The sequence below is a fragment of the Oryzias latipes genome, chromosome 24, assembly GCF_053564925.1.
Source record: "Oryzias latipes strain Hd-rR chromosome 24, Olatipes_Hd-rR_3.1".
Lineage (NCBI taxonomy): Eukaryota > Metazoa > Chordata > Actinopteri > Beloniformes > Adrianichthyidae > Oryzias > Oryzias latipes.
Window position 1 is genome coordinate 24,499,474 of NC_136260.1, and position 16,986 is coordinate 24,516,459.

Below are 16,986 nucleotides of genomic sequence, written 5' to 3' on the forward strand. Positions count from 1 at the left end.
GGTCGAACACACAACACATCCGTGCCTCCACGCACCAAATATGATGAGCGGCAGCTCCAACCAGATGACAGCCAGTCTGTAAAGGATGAAGGACGAGGCGATGCCCCCGACGTCGCAGAGGGTGGAGCAAACCGACACCCCCAGGTTCCTGCACCCAAAGGTTCAAATGAAACCGCGGTTTTCAGGCGCAGTGGGAGCCGACCATTAGGAAGTCACCTGACAAAGGTGGGGTACAGCTCCGTGTTGACGAACACCACCATCTCAAAGGCCATGGTGATGCCCAGCCGGCCGATGCAGGCCACGGTGGTCTTCAACCAGAACACGCCTGGGGGGACAGAGGGGCCCCTCATCAGCCGCCTGCACCCCACCCCCACCCCCCACCACTGATGCAGACTCACTGTCGGGGATGAAGGCCGTGACGATGCAGGAAACACCAGCCACAATGTTGGAGGAGGCGAACGGGAGGCGGCGGCCGATCCGCTCGATGGTGAAGATGATGAGGAGGGCGGCGGGGAACTCCACCAGACCGGAGATGAAGAAGTCCATGTAGACGTTGCCCCCGGCGATCCCCACCCGCATGATGAGGCCCTGATAGACCACAGCGCTGGTGAACCTGGGGGAGAACGACCTCAGCATCTGCTGCTAAAGGGAGGGAGGGAGGTGGGTGTGAAGGATCCTCACCAGTTAAACATGAGGATGAAGGTGTGCTTCCTCATGTTGGGGGTTCTGAACAGGTCCAGCAGAGAGGCAGAGGAGGAGGAGGAAGAGGCTTCATCATCGGTTAAAGTCTGAGACAGAGAATCAACCATGAGAAAGACGAGAACAGGCGGCAAACATGGAGATGCTGTGAGACCACCTGCACTAGAGCTGATCTACAAAACCCTGATGCAACTAGGGCCAGAGGCAACCAAGGCCTGATGCAACCAAGGCCAAAGGCAACCAAGGCCATAGGCAACCAAGCCCAGAGGCAACCAAGGCCAGAGGCAACCAAGGCCTGATGCAACCAAGGCCAGAGGCAACCAAGGCCATAGGCAACCAAGGCCAGAGGCAACCAAGGCCAGAGGCAACCAAGGCCTGATGCAACCAAGGCCAGAGGCAACCAAGGCCATAGGCAACCAAGCCCAGAGGCAAACAAGGCCATAGGCAACCAAGCCCAGAGGCAACCAAGCCCAGAGGCAACCAAGGCCAAAGGCAACCAAGGCCTGATGCAACCAAGGCCAGAGGCAACCAAGGCCATAGGCAACCAAGCCCATAGGCAACCAAGCCCAGAGGCAACCAAGGCCAGAGGCAACCAAGGCCTGATGCAACCAAGGCCAGAGGCAACCAAGGCCACAGGCAGCCAACGAAGTAGGCAATCAAGGCCTGAGTAAACCAGCGCCTGAGGAAACCAGCGCCAGGGGCAACCAAGGCCTGAGGCAACAAGGCCAGAGGCAACCAACGTCAGAGGCAACCAAGGCCTGAGGCAACCAAGGCCAGAGGCAACCAAGGCCAGAGGCAACCAGGGCCAGAGGCAACCAAGGCCAGAGGCAACCAAGTCCAGAGGCAACCAAGGCCAGAGGCAACCAAGGCCTGAGGCAACAAGGCCAGAGGCAACCAAGGCCATAGGCAACCAAGCCCAGAGGCAACCAAGGCCAGAGGCAACAAAGGCCTGATGCAACCAAAGCCAGAGGCAACCAAGGCCAGAGGCAACCAAGGCCTGAGGCAACCAAGGCCTGAGGCAACCAACGAAGTAGGCAATCAAGGCCTGAGTAAACCAGTGCCTGAGGAAACCAGCGCCAGGGGCAACCAAGGCCTGAGGCAACAAGGCCAGAGGCAACCAACGTCAGAGGCAACCAAGGCCTGAGGCAACCAAGGCCAGAGGCAACCAAGGCCAGAGGCAACCAAGTCCAGAGGCAACCAAGGCCAGAGGCAACCAAGGCCAAAGGCAACAAAGCCAGAGGCAACCAACGTCAGAGGCAACCAAGGCCAGAGGCAACCAAGTCCAGAGGCAACCAAGGCCTGAGGCAACCAGGGCCTGAGGCAACCAAGGCCAGAGGCAACCAAGAACTGATGCAACCAAGGCCAGAGGCAACCAAGGCCAGAGGCAACCAAGCCCAGAGGCAACCAAGGCCAGAGGCAACCAAGCCCAGAGGCAACCAAGGCCTGAGGCAACCAACGAAGTAGGCAATCAAGGCCTGAGTAAACCAGCGCCTGAAGAAACCAGAGCCAGGGGCAACCAAGGCCTGAGGCAACAAGGCCAGAGGCAACCAACGTTAGAGGCAACCAAGGCCAGAGGCAACCAAGGCCAGAAACAACCAGGGCCAGAGGCAACCAAGGCCAGAGGCAACCAGGGCCAGAGGCAACCAAGGCCAGAGGCAACCAAGTCCAGAGGCAACCAAGGCCAGAGGCAACCAAGTCCAGAGGCAACCAACGCCTGAGGCAACCAGGGCCAGAGGCAACTAAGGCCAGAGGCAACCAACGTCAGAGGCAACCAAGGCCAGAGGCAACCAAGGCCAAAGGCAATAAGGCCTGAGGCAACCAAGGCCTGAGGCAACCAAGGCCTGATGCAACCAAGGCCAGAGTTAACCAGCCCCAGAGGCAACAAACGTCAAAGGCAACCAACGTCAGAGGCAACCAAGGCCAAAGGCAACAAGGCCAGAGGCAACCAACGTCAGAGGCAACCAAGGCCTGAGGCAACCAAGGCCAGAGGCAACAAGGCCAGAGGCAACCAAGGCCAGAGGCAACCAAGGCCAAAGGCAACAAGGCCAGAGGCAACCAACGTCAGAGGCAACCAAGGCCTGATGCAACCAAGGCCAGAGTTAACCAGCCCCAGAGGCAACAAACGTCAAAGGCAACCAACGTCAGAGGCAACCAAGGCCAAAGGCAACAAGGCCAGAGGCAACCAACGTCAGAGGCAACCAAGGCCTGAGGCAACCAAGGCCAGAGGCAACAAGGCCAGAGGCAACCAAGGCCAGAGGCAACCAAGGCCAAAGGCAACAAGGCCAGAGGCAACCAACGTCAGAGGCAACCAAGGCCAGAGGCAACCAAGTCCAGAGGCAACCAGGGCCTGAGGCAACCAAGGCCTGAGGCAACCAACGAAGTAGGCAATCAAGGCCTGAGTAAACCAGCGCCTGAAGAAACCACAGCCAGGGGCAACCAAGGCCTGAGGCAACAAGGCCTGAGGCAACCAAGGCCAGAGGCAACCAAGGCCTGAGGCAACCAAGGCCTGATGCAACCAAGGCCAGAGGCAACCAAGGCCTGATGCAACAAAGGCCAGAAGCAACCAGGGAAAGAGGCAACCAAGGCCTGAGGCAACCAAGGCCAAAGGCAATAAGGCCTGAGGCAACCAAGGCCAGAGGCAACCAACGTCAGAGGCAACCAAGCCCAGAGGCAACCAAGGCCAGAGGCAACTAAGCCCAGAGGCAACCAAGGCCTGAGGCAACCAACGAAGTAGGCAATCAAGGCCTGAGTAAACCAGCGCCTGAAGAAACCACAGCCAGGGGCAACCAAGGCCTGAGGCAACAAGGCCAGAGGCAACCAACGTTGGAGGCAACCAAGGCCAGAGGCAACCAAGGCCAAAAACAACCAGGGCCAGAGGCAACCAAGGCCAGAGGCAACCAGGGCCAGAGGCAACCAAGTCCAGAGGCAACCAAGTCCAGAGGCAACCAAGGCCAGAGGCAACTAAGTCCAGAGGCAACCAACGCCTGAGGCAACCAGGGCCAGAGGCAACCAAGGCCAGAGGCAACCAACGTCAGAGGCAACCAAGGCCAGAGGCAACCAAGGCCAAAGGCAACCAAGGCCTGAGGCAACCAAGGCCAGAGGCAACCAAGCCCAGAGGCAACCATGGCCTGAGGCAACCAAAGCCTGATGCAACCAAGGCCGGAGGCAACCAAGGCCGGAGGCAACCAAGGCCAAAGGCAACCAAAGCCGGAGGCAACCAAGTCCAGAGGCAACCAAGGCCTGAGGCAACCAAGGCCAAAGGCAACCAAAGCCAGAGGCAACCAGGGCCAGAGTCAACCAAGGCCTGAGGCAACCAAGGCCAGAGGCAACCAAGCCCAGAGGCAACCATGGCCTGAGGCAACCAAAGCCTGATGCAACCAAGGCCGGAGGCAACCAAGGCCAGGGGCAACCAAGGCCTGAGGCAACCAAGGCCAAAGGCAACCAAGGCCAGAGGCAACCAGGGCCAGAGGCAAACAAGGCCTGATGCAACCAAGGCCAGAGGCAACCAAGGCCTGATGCAACCAAGGCCAGAGGCAACCAAGGCCTGATGCAACCAAGGCCAGAGGCAACCAAGGCCTGATGCAACCAAGGCCAGTGGCAACCAAGCCCAGAGGCAAACAAGGCCTGATGCAACCAACGTCAGAGGCAACCAGCGACTGAGGCAATCAAAGCCTGAGGCAACCAACGTCAGAGGCAACCAGCGACTGAGGCAATCAAGGCCTGAGGCAACCAAGGCCTGAGTAAACCAACGTCAGAGGCATTCAAGGCCAGAGGCAACAAAGGCCAGAGGCAACCAAGGCCTGATGCAACCAAGGCCAGAGGCAACCAAGGCCTGATGCAACCAAGGCCAGAGGCAACCAAGCCCAGAGGCAACCAAGGCCAGAGGCAACCAAGCCCAGAGGCAACCAAGGCCTGAGGCAACCAACGAAGTAGGCAATCAAGGCCTGAGTAAACCAGCGCCTGAAGAAACCAGAGCCAGGGGCAACCAAGGCCTGAGGCAACAAGGCCAGAGGCAACCAACGTTAGAGGCAACCAAGGCCAGAGGCAACCAAGGCCAGAAACAACCAGGGCCAGAGGCAACCAAGGCCAGAGGCAACCAGGGCCAGAGGCAACCAAGGCCAGAGGCAACCAAGTCCAGAGGCAACCAAGGCCAGAGGCAACTAAGTCCAGAGGCAACCAACGCCTGAGGCCACCAGGGCCAGAGGCAACCAAGGCCAGAGGCAACCAACGTCAGAGGCAACCAAGGCTGGAGGCAACCAAGGCCAAAGGCAACCAAGGCCTGAGGCAACCAAGCCCAGAGGCAACCATGGCCTGAGGCAACCAAAGCCTGATGCAACCAAGGCCGGAGGCAACCAAGGCCGGAGGCAACCAAGGCCTGATGCAACCAAGGCCGGAGGCAACCAAGTCCAGAGGCAACCAAGGCCTGAGGCAACCAAGGCCAAAGGCAACCAATGCCAGAGGCAACCAGGGCCAGAGTCAACCAAGGCCTGAGGCAACCAAGGCCAAAGGCAACCAAGCCCAGAGGCAACCATGGCCTGAGGCAACCAAAGCCTGATGCAACCAAGGCCGGAGGCAACCAAGGCCAGGGGCAACCAAGGCCTGAGGCAACCAAGGCCAAAGGCAACCAAGGCCAGAGGCAACCAGGGCCAGAGGCAAACAAGGCCTGATGCAACCAAGGCCAGAGGCAACCAAGGCCTGATGCAACCAAGGCCAGAGGCAACCAAGGCCTGATGCAACCAAGGCCAGAGGCAACCAAGCCCAGAGGCAAACAAGGCCTGATGCAACCAACGTCAGAGGCAACCAGCGACTGAGGCAATCAAAGCCTGAGGCAACCAACGTCAGAGGCAACCAACGTCAGAGGCAACCAGCGACTGAGGCAATCAAGGCCTGAGGAAACCAAGGCCTGAGTAAACCAACGTCAGAGGCATTCAAGGCCAGAGGCAACAAAGGCCAGAGGCAACCAAGGCCTGATGCAACCAAGGCCAGAGGCAACCAAGGCCTGATGCAACCAAGGCCAGAGGCAACCAAGGCCAGAGGCTACCATGGCCTGAGGAAACCAAAGCTTGAGGCAACCAAGGCCTGATGCAACCAAGGCCGGAGGCAACCAAGGCCAGAGGCAACCAAGGCCAAAGGCAACCAAGGCCAGAGGCAACCAAGGCCAGAGGCAACCAAGGCCAAACGCAACCAAGGCCAGAGGCAACCAAGGCCAGATGCAACCAAGGCCATTGGCAACCAAGGCCTGATGCAACCAAGGCCTGATGCAACCAAGGCCAGAGGCAACCAAGGCCAGAGGCAACCAAGGCCTGAGGCAACCAAGCCCAGAGGCAACCAAGGCCTGAAGCAAACAAGGCCAGAGGCAACCAAGGCCTGAGGCAACCAAGGCTAAAGGCAACCAAGGCCAGTGGCAACCAGGGCCTGAGGCAACCAAGGCCTGATGCAACCAAGCCCAGAGGCAAACAAGGCCTGATGCAACCAAGGCCTGATGCAACCAAGGCCAGAGGCAACCAAGGCCAGAGGCAACCAAGGCCTGAGGCAACCAAACCCAGAGGCAACCAAGGCCTGATGCAACCAAGGCCAGAGGCAACCAAGGCCAGAGGCAACCAAGGCCTGATGCAACCAACGCCGGAGGCAATCAATGCCTGAGTAAACCAGCGCCAGAGGTAACCAGCGCCAGAGGCAACCACAGTCAGAGGCAACCAACGTCAGAGGCAACCAAGGGCAAAGGCAACAAGGCCAGAGGCAACCAACGTCAAAGGCAACAAAGCCCAGATGCAACCAAGGCCTGATGCAACCAAGGCCAGAGGCAACCAAGGCCTGATGCAACCAAGGCCAGAGGCAACGAGGGCCAGAAGCAACCAAGGCCTGAGGCAACCAAGGCCTGATGCTACCAAGGCCTGAGGAAACCAAGGCCTGATGCAATCAAGGCCAGAGGCAACCAAGGCCTTATGCAACCAACGCCGGAGGCAATCAATGCCTGAGTAAACCAGCACCTGAGGAAACCAGCGCCAGAGGTAACCAGCGCCAGAGGCAACCACAGTCAGAGGCAACCAACGTCAGAGGCAACCAAGGGCAAAGGCAACAAGGCCAGAGGCAACCAACGTCAAAGGCAACAAAGCCCAGATGCAACCAAGGCCTGATGCAACCAAGGCCAGAGGCAACCAAGGCCTGATGAAACCAAGGCCAGAGGCAACGAGGGCCAGAAGCAACCAAGGCCTGAGGCAACCAAGGCCTGATGCAACCAAGGCCTGAGGCAACCAAGTCCTGATGCAACCAAGGCCAGAGGCAACCAAGGCCTGATGCAACCAAGGTCTGATGCAACCAAGGCCAGAGGCAACCAAGGCCAGAGGCAACCAACGTCAGAGGCAACCAAGGCCAGAGGCAACCAAGGCCAAAGGCAACCAAGGCCTGAGGCAACCAAGGCCAGAGGCAACCAAGCCCAGAGGCAACCATGGCCTGAGGCAACCAAAGCCTGATGCAACCAAGGCCGGAGGTAACCAAGGCCGGAGGCAACCAAGGCCAAAGGCAACCAAAGCCGGAGGCAACCAAGTCCAGAGGCAACCAAGGCCTGAGGCAACCAAGGCCAAAGGCAACCAATGCCAGAGGCAACCAGGGCCAGAGTCAACCAAGGCCTGAGGCAACCAAGGCCAGAGGCAACCAAGCCCAGAGGCAACCATGGCCTGAGGCAACCAAAGCCTGATGCAACCAAGGCCGGAGGCAACCAAGGCCAGGGGCAACCAAGGCCTGAGGCAACCAAGGCCAAAGGCAACCAAGGCCAGAGGCAACCAGGGCCAGAGGCAAACAAGGCCTGATGCAACCAAGGCCAGAGGCAACCAAGGCCTGATGCAACCAAGGCCAGAGGCAACCAAGGCCTGATGCAACCAAGGCCAGAGGCAACCAAGGCCTGATGCAACCAAGGCCAGTGGCAACCAAGCCCAGAGGCAAACAAGGCCTGATGCAACCAACGTCAGAGGCAACCAGCGACTGAGGCAATCAAAGCCTGAGGCAACCAACGTCAGAGGCAACCAGCGACTGAGGCAATCAAGGCCTGAGGCAACCAAGGCCTGAGTAAACCAACGTCAGAGGCATTCAAGGCCAGAGGCAACAAAGGCCAGAGGCAACCAAGGCCTGATGCAACCAAGGCCAGAGGCAACCAAGGCCTGATGCAACCAAGGCCAGAGGCAACCAAGCCCAGAGGCAACCAAGGCCAGAGGCAACCAAGCCCAGAGGCAACCAAGGCCTGAGGCAACCAACGAAGTAGGCAATCAAGGCCTGAGTAAACCAGCGCCTGAAGAAACCAGAGCCAGGGGCAACCAAGGCCAGAGGCAACCAACGTTAGAGGCAACCAAGGCCAGAGGCAACCAAGGCCAGAAACAACCAGGGCCAGAGGCAACCAAGGCCAGAGGCAACCAGGGCCAGAGGCAACCAAGGCCAGAGGCAACCAAGTCCAGAGGCAACCAAGGCCAGAGGCAACTAAGTCCAGAGGCAACCAACGCCTGAGGCCACCAGGGCCAGAGGCAACCAAGGCCAGAGGCAACCAACGTCAGAGGCAACCAAGGCTGGAGGCAACCAAGGCCAAAGGCAACCAAGGCCTGAGGCAACCAAGCCCAGAGGCAACCATGGCCTGAGGCAACCAAAGCCTGATGCAACCAAGGCCGGAGGCAACCAAGGCCGGAGGCAACCAAGGCCTGATGCAACCAAGGCCGGAGGCAACCAAGTCCAGAGGCAACCAAGGCCTGAGGCAACCAAGGCCAAAGGCAACCAATGCCAGAGGCAACCAGGGCCAGAGTCAACCAAGGCCTGAGGCAACCAAGGCCAAAGGCAACCAAGCCCAGAGGCAACCATGGCCTGAGGCAACCAAAGCCTGATGCAACCAAGGCCGGAGGCAACCAAGGCCAGGGGCAACCAAGGCCTGAGGCAACCAAGGCCAAAGGCAACCAAGGCCAGAGGCAACCAGGGCCAGAGGCAAACAAGGCCTGATGCAACCAAGGCCAGAGGCAACCAAGGCCTGATGCAACCAAGGCCAGAGGCAACCAAGGCCTGATGCAACCAAGGCCAGAGGCAACCAAGCCCAGAGGCAAACAAGGCCTGATGCAACCAACGTCAGAGGCAACCAGCGACTGAGGCAATCAAAGCCTGAGGCAACCAACGTCAGAGGCAACCAACGTCAGAGGCAACCAGCGACTGAGGCAATCAAGGCCTGAGGAAACCAAGGCCTGAGTAAACCAACGTCAGAGGCATTCAAGGCCAGAGGCAACAAAGGCCAGAGGCAACCAAGGCCTGATGCAACCAAGGCCAGAGGCAACCAAGGCCTGATGCAACCAAGGCCAGAGGCAACCAAGGCCAGAGGCTACCATGGCCTGAGGAAACCAAAGCTTGAGGCAACCAAGGCCTGATGCAACCAAGGCCGGAGGCAACCAAGGCCAGAGGCAACCAAGGCCAAAGGCAACCAAGGCCAGAGGCAACCAAGGCCAGAGGCAACCAAGGCCAAACGCAACCAAGGCCAGAGGCAACCAAGGCCAGATGCAACCAAGGCCATTGGCAACCAAGGCCTGATGCAACCAAGGCCTGATGCAACCAAGGCCAGAGGCAACCAAGGCCAGAGGCAACCAAGGCCTGAGGCAACCAAGCCCAGAGGCAACCAAGGCCTGAAGCAAACAAGGCCAGAGGCAACCAAGGCCTGAGGCAACCAAGGCTAAAGGCAACCAAGGCCAGTGGCAACCAGGGCCTGAGGCAACCAAGGCCTGATGCAACCAAGCCCAGAGGCAAACAAGGCCTGTTGCAACCAAGGCCTGATGCAACCAAGGCCAGAGGCAACCAAGGCCAGAGGCAACCAAGGCCTGAGGCAACCAAACCCAGAGGCAACCAAGGCCTGATGCAACCAAGGCCAGAGGCAACCAAGGCCAGAGGCAACCAAGGCCTGATGCAACCAACGCCGGAGGCAATCAATGCCTGAGTAAACCAGCGCCAGAGGTAACCAGCGCCAGAGGCAACCACAGTCAGAGGCAACCAACGTCAGAGGCAACCAAGGGCAAAGGCAACAAGGCCAGAGGCAACCAACGTCAAAGGCAACAAAGCCCAGATGCAACCAAGGCCTGATGCAACCAAGGCCAGAGGCAACCAAGGCCTGATGCAACCAAGGCCAGAGGCAACGAGGGCCAGAAGCAACCAAGGCCTGAGGCAACCAAGGCCTGATGCTACCAAGGCCTGAGGCAACCAAGGCCTGATGCAATCAAGGCCAGAGGCAACCAAGGCCTGAGGCAACCAACGCCGGAGGCAATCAATGCCTGAGTAAACCAGCACCTGAGGAAACCAGCGCCAGAGGTAACCAGCGCCAGAGGCAACCACAGTCAGAGGCAACCAACGTCAGAGGCAACCAAGGGCAAAGGCAACAAGGCCAGAGGCAACCAACGTCAAAGGCAACAAAGCCCAGATGCAACCAAGGCCTGATGCAACCAAGGCCAGAGGCAACCAAGGCCTGATGCAACCAAGGCCAGAGGCAACGAGGGCCAGAAGCAACCAAGGCCTGAGGCAACCAAGGCCTGATGCAACCAAGGCCTGAGGCAACCAAGTCCTGATGCAACCAAGGCCAGAGGCAACCAAGGCCTGATGCAACCAAGGTCTGATGCAACCAAGGCCAGAGGCAACCAAGGCCTGATGCAACCAAGGCCAGAGGCAACCAGGGCCAGAAGCAACCAAGGCCTGAGGCAACCAAGGCCAGAGGCTACCATGGCCTGAGTCAACCAAAGCCTGAGGCAACCAAGGCCTGATGCAACCAAGGCCGGAGGCAACCAAGGCCAGAGGCAACCAAGGCCAAAGGCAACCAAGGCCAGAGGCAACCAAGCCCAGAGGCAACCAAGGCCTGAGGCAACCAACGAAGTAGGCAATCAAGGCCTGAGTAAACCAGCGCCTGAAGAAACCAGAGCCAGGGGCAACCAAGGACTGAGGCAACAAGGCCAGAGGCAACCAACGTTAGAGGCAACCAAGGCCAGAGGCAACCAAGGCCAGAAACAACCAGGGCCAGAGGCAACCAAGGCCAGAGGCAACCAGGGCCAGAGGCAACCAAGGCCAGAGGCAACCAAGTCCAGAGGCAACCATGGCCTGAGGCAACCAAAGCCTGATGCAACCAAGGCCGGAGGCAACCAAGGCCGGAGGCAACCAAGGCCTGATGCAACCAAGGCCGGAGGCAACCAAGTCCAGAGGCAACCAAGGCCTGAGGCAACCAAGGCCAAAGGCAACCAATGCCAGAGGCAACCAGGGCCAGAGTCAACCAAGGCCTGAGGCAACCAAGGCCAGAGGCAACCAAGCCCAGAGGCAACCATGGCCTGAGGCAACCAAAGCCTGATGCAACCAAGGCCGGAGGCAACCAAGGCCAGGGGCAACCAAGGCCTGAGGCAACCAAGGCCAAAGGCAACCAAGGCCAGAAGCAACCAGGGCCAGAGGCAAACAAGGCCTGATGCAACCAAGGCCAGAGGCAACCAAGGCCTGATGCAACCAAGGCCAGAGGCAACCAAGGCCTGATGCAACCAAGGCCAGAGGCAACCAAGCCCAGAGGCAAACAAGGCCTGATGCAACCAACGTCAGAGGCAACCAGCGACTGAGGCAATCAAAGCCTGAGGCAACCAACGTCAGAGGCAACCAGCGACTGAGGCAATCAAGGCCTGAGGCAACCAAGGCCTGAGTAAACCTACGTCAGAGGCATTCAAGGCCAGAGGCAACAAAGGCCAGAGGCAACCAAGGCCTGATGCAACCAAGGCCAGAGGCAACCAAGGCCTGATGCAACCAAGGCCAGAGGCAACCAAGGCCAGAGGCTACCATGGCCTGAGGAAACCAAAGCTTGAGGCAACCAAGGCCTGATGCAACCAAGGCCGGAGGCAACCAAGGCCAGAGGCAACCAAGGCCAAAGGCAACCAAGGCCAGAGGCAACCAAGGCCAGAAGCAACCAAGGCCTGATGCAACCAAGGCCAAACGCAACCAAGGCCAGAGGCAACCAAGGCCAGATGCAACCAAGGCCATTGGCAACCAAGGCCTGATGCAACCAAGGCCTGATGCAACCAAGGCCAGAGGCAACCAAGGCCAGAGGCAACCAAGACCTGAGGCAACCAAGCCCAGAGGCAACCAAGGCCTGAAGCAAACAAGGCCAGAGGCAACCAAGGCCTGAGGCAACCAAGGCCAAAGGCAACCAAGGCCAGTGGCAACCAGGGCCTGAGGCAACCAAGGCCTGATGCAACCAAGGCAAGAGGCAACCAAGCCCAGAGGCAAACAAGGCCTGATGCAACCAAGGCCTGATGCAACCAAGGCCAGAGGCAACCAAGGCCAGAGGCAACCAAGGCCTGAGGCAACCAAACCCAGAGGCAACCAAGGCCTGATGCAACCAAGGCCAGAGGCAACCAAGGCCAGAGGCAACCAAGGCCTGATGCAACCAACGCCGGAGGCAATCAATGCCTGAGTAAACCAGCGCCTGAGGAAACCAGCGCCAGAGGTAACCAGCGCCAGAGGCAACCACAGTCAGAGGCAACCAACGTCAGAGGCAACCAAGGGCAAAGGCAACAAGGCCAGAGGCAACCAACGTCAAAGGCAACAAAGCCCAGATGCAACCAAGGCCTGATGCAACCAAGGCCAGAGGCAACCAAGGCCTGATGCAACCAAGGCCAGAGGCAACGAGGGCCAGGAGCAACCAAGGCCTGAGGCAACCAAGGCCTGATGCAACCAAGGCCTGAGGCAACCAAGGCCTGATGCAATCAAGGCCAGAGGCAACCAAGGCCTTATGCAACCAACGCCGGAGGCAATCAATGCCTGAGTAAACCAGCACCTGAGGAAACCAGCGCCAGAGGTAACCAGCGCCAGAGGCAACCAAGGCCTGATGCAACCAAGGCCAGAGGCAACGAGGGCAAGAAGCAACCAAGGCCTGAGGCAACCAAGGCCTGATGCAACCAAGGCCTGAGGCAACCAAGTCCTGATGCAACCAAGGCCAGAGGCAACCAAGGCCTGATGCAACGAGGGCAAGAAGCAACCAAGGCCTGAGGCAACCAAGGCCTGATGCAACCAAGGCCTGAGGCAACCAAGTCCTGATGCAACCAAGGCCAGAGGCAACCAAGGCCTGATGCAACCAAGGTCTGATGCAACCAAGGCCGGAGGAAACCAACGTCAGAGGCAACCAGCGACTGAGGCAATAAGGCCTGAGGCAACCAACGTCAGAGGCAACCAAGGCCAGAGGCAACCAAGGCCAGAGGCAACCAAGACCTGATGCAAACAAGGCCAGAGGCAACCAAGACCTGAGGCAACCAGAACCAGAGGCAACCAGGGCCAGAGGCAACCAAGGCCTGATGCAACCAAGGCCAGAGGCAACCAAGGCCAGAGGCAACCAAGACCTGATGCAAACAAGGCCAGAGGCAACCAAGACCTGAGGCAACCAGAACCAGAGGCAACCAGGGCCAGAGGCAACCAAGGCCTGATGCAACCAAGGCCAGAGGCAACCAAGGCCAGAGACAACCAAGGCCAGAGGCAACCAGGGCCAGAGGCAACCAGGGCCAGAGGCAACCAAGGCCTGATGCAACTAAGGCCAGAGGCAACCAAGCCCGGAGGCAACCAAGGCCTGATGCAACCAAGGCCGGAGGCAACCAAGGCCAGAGGCAACAAAGACCAGAGGCAACCAAGGCCAAAGGCAACCAAGGCCAGAGGCAACCAAGGCCAGAGGCAACCAGGGCCAGAAGCAACCAAGGCCTGATGCAACCAAGGCCAGAGGCAACCAAGGCAAGAGGCAACCAAGGCCTAAAGCAACCAAGGCCAGAGGCAACCAAGGCCTGATGCAACCAAAGCCAGAGGCAACCAGGGCCAGAGGCAACCAAGGCCTGAGGCAACCAATGCCAGAGGCAACCAAGGCCAGAGGCAACCAAGGCCAGAGGCAACCAACGCTGGAGGCAATCAAGGCCAGAGGCAACCAAGGCCTTATGCAACCAACGCCGGAGGCAATCAATGCCTGAGTAAACCAGCACCTGAGGAAACCAGCGCCAGAGGTAACCAGCGCCAGAGGCAACCACAGTCAGAGGCAACCAACGTCAGAGGCAACCAAGGGCAAAGGCAACAAGGCCAGAGGCAACCAACGTCAAAGGCAACAAAGCCCAGATGCAACCAAGGCCTGATGCAACCAAGGCCAGAGGCAACCAAGGCCTGATGCAACCAAGGCCAGAGGCAACGAGGGCCAGAAGCAACCAAGGCCTGAGGCAACCAAGGCCTGATGCAACCAAGGCCAGATGCAACCAGGGTCAGAGGCAACCAAGGCCTGAGGCAACCAAGGCCTGATGCAACCAAGGCCAGAGGCAACCAAGGCCAGAGGCAACCAAGCCCAGAGGCAACCAAGGCCTGATGCAACCAAGGCCAGAGGCAACCAAGGCCTGATGCAACCAAGGCCAGAGGCAACGAGGGCCAGGAGCAACCAAGGCCTGAGGCAACCAAGGCCTGATGCAACCAAGGCCTGAGGCAACCAAGGCCTGATGCAATCAAGGCCAGAGGCAACCAAGGCCTTATGCAACCAACGCCGGAGGCAATCAATGCCTGAGTAAACCAGCACCTGAGGAAACCAGCGCCAGAGGTAACCAGCGCCAGAGGCCTGATGCAACCAAGGCCAGAGGCAACGAGGGCCAGAAGCAACCAAGGCCTGAGGCAACCAAGGCCTGATGCAACCAAGGCCTGAGGCAACCAAGTCCTGATGCAACCAAGGCCAGAGGCAACCAAGGCCTGATGCAACCAAGGTCTGATGCAACCAAGGCCGGAGGAAACCAACGTCAGAGGCAACCAGCGACTGAGGCAATAAGGCCTGAGGCAACCAATGTCAGAGGCAACCAAGGCCAGAGGCAACCAAGGCCAGAGGCAATCAAGACCTGATGCAAACAAGGCCAGAGGCAACCAAGACCTGAGGCAACCAGAACCAGAGGCAACCAGGGCCAGAGGCAACCAAGGCCTGATGCAACCAAGGCCAGAGGCAACCAAGGCCAGAGACAACCAAGGCCAGAGGCAACCAAGACCTGATGCAAACAAGGCCAGAGGCAACCAAGACCTGAGGCAACCAGAACCAGAGGCAACCAGGGCCAGAGGCAACCAAGGCCTGATGCAACCAAGGCCAGAGGCAACCAAGGCCAGAGGCAACCAAGGCCAGAGGCAACCAAGGCCAGAGGCAACCAGGGCCAGAGGCAACCAGGGCCAGAGGCAACCAAGGCCTGATGCAACTAAGGCCAGAGGCAACCAAGCCCGGAGGCAACCAAGGCCTGATGCAACCAAGGCCGGAGGCAACCAAGGCCAGAGGCAACCAAGGCCAAAGGCAACCAAGGCCAGAGGCAACCAAGGCCAGAGGCAACCAGGGCCAGAAGCAACCAAGGCCTGATGCAACCAAGGCCAGAGGCAACCAAGGCAAGAGGCAACCAAGGCCTAAAGCAACCAAGGCCTGATGCAACCAAAGCCAGAGGCAACCAGGGCCAGAGGCAACCAAGGCCTGAGGCAACCAAGGCCAGAGGCAACCAAGGCCAGAGGCAACCAAGGCCAGAGGCAACCAACGCTGGAGGCAATCAAGGCCAGAGGCAACCAAGGCCTTATGCAACCAACGCCGGAGGCAATCAATGCCTGAGTAAACCAGCACCTGAGGAAACCAGCGCCAGAGGTAACCAGCGCCAGAGGCAACCACAGTCAGAGGCAACCAACGTCAGAGGCAACCAAGGGCAAAGGCAACAAGGCCAGAGGCAACCAACGTCAAAGGCAACAAAGCCCAGATGCAACCAAGGCCTGATGCAACCAAGGCCAGAGGCAACCAAGGCCTGATGCAACCAAGGCCAGAGGCAACGAGGGCCAGAAACAACCAAGGCCTGAGGCAACCAAGGCCTGATGCAACCAAGGCCAGATGCAACCAGGGTCAGAGGCAACCAAGGCCTGAGGCAACCAAGGCCTGATGCAACCAAGGCCAGAGGCAACCAAGGCCAGAGGCAACCAAGGCCAGAGGCAACCAAGCCCAGAGGCAACCAAGGCCTGATGCAACCAAGGCCAGAGGCAACCAAGGCCAGAGGCAACCAAGGCCTGATGCAACCAACGCCGGAGGCAATGAAGGCCTGAGTAAACCAGCGCCTGAGGAAACCAGCGCCAGAGGCAACCAGCGCCAGAGGCAACCAACATCAGAGGCAACCAACGTCAGAGGCAACCAAGGGCAAAAGCAACAAGGCCAGAGGCAACCAACGTCACAGGCAACAAAGCCCAGATGCAACCAAGGCCAGAGGCAACCAACGCCGGAGGAAACCAACGTCAGAGGCAACCAGCGACTGAGGCAATAAGGCCTGAGGCAACCAACGTCAGAGGCAACCAAGGCCAGAGGCAACCAAGGCCAGAGGCAACCAAGACCTGATGCAAACAAGGCCAGAGGCAACCAAGACCTGAGGCAACCAGAACCAGAGGCAACCAGGGCCAGAGGCAACCAAGGCCTGATGCAACCAAGGCCAGAGGCAACCAGGGCCAGAGGCAACCAGGGCCAGAGGCAACCAGGGCCAGAGGCAACCAAGGCCTGATGCAACTAAGGCCAGAGGCAACCAAGCCCAGAGGCAACCAAGGCCTGATGCAGCCAAGGCCAGAGGCAACCAAGGCCTGAGGCAACCAAGGTCAGAGGCAACCAAGGTCAGAGGCAACCAGGGCCAGAAGCAACCAAGGCCTGAGGCAACCAAGGCCTGATGCAACCAAGGCCAGAGGCAACCATGGCCTGAGGCAACCAAAGCCTGATGCAACCAAGGCCGGAGGCAACCAAGGCCAGAGGCAACCAAGGCCGGAGGCAACCAAGGCCTGATGCAACCAAGGCCGGAGGCAACCAAGGCCAGAGGCAACAAAGACCAGAGGCAACCAAGGCCAAAGGCAACCAAGGCCAGAGGCAACCAAGGCCAGAGGCAACCAGGGCCAGAGGCAACCAAGGCCTGATGCAACCAAGGCCAGAAGCAACCAAGGCAAGAGGCAACCAAGGCCTAAAGCAACCAAGGCCAGAGGCAACCAAGGCCTGATGCAACCAAAGCCAGAGGCAACCAGGGCCAGAGGCAACCAAGGCCTGAGGCAACCAATGCCAGAGGCAACCAAGGCCAGAGGCAACCAACGCTGGAGGCAATCAAGGCCAGAGGCAACCAAGGCCTTATGCAACCAACGCCGGAGGCAATCAATGCCTGAGTAAACCAGCACCTGAGGAAACCAGCGCCAGAGGTAACCAGCGCCAGAGGCAACCACAGTCAGAGGCAACCAACGTCAGAGGCAAACAAGGGCAAAGGCAACAAG

General features: G+C 59.1%; 1 protein-coding gene across 1 annotated transcript in view; it reads right to left on the reverse strand.

Annotated features, from left to right (window-relative positions):
• Window positions 1–16,986, reverse strand: part of LOC111947056 (solute carrier family 22 member 2) — a 38,097-nt gene that overhangs the window by 1,188 nt on the left and 19,923 nt on the right. Inside the window, exons 7-10 of the mRNA XM_078942494.1 lie at window positions 682–788; window positions 399–613; window positions 217–325; window positions 36–148 (exon numbers count right to left, since the gene is read on the reverse strand). Coding sequence (XP_078798620.1) covers window positions 36–148; window positions 217–325; window positions 399–613; window positions 682–788 — 544 coding nt within the window. The remainder of the gene's footprint in view (window positions 1–35; window positions 149–216; window positions 326–398; window positions 614–681; window positions 789–16,986) is intronic.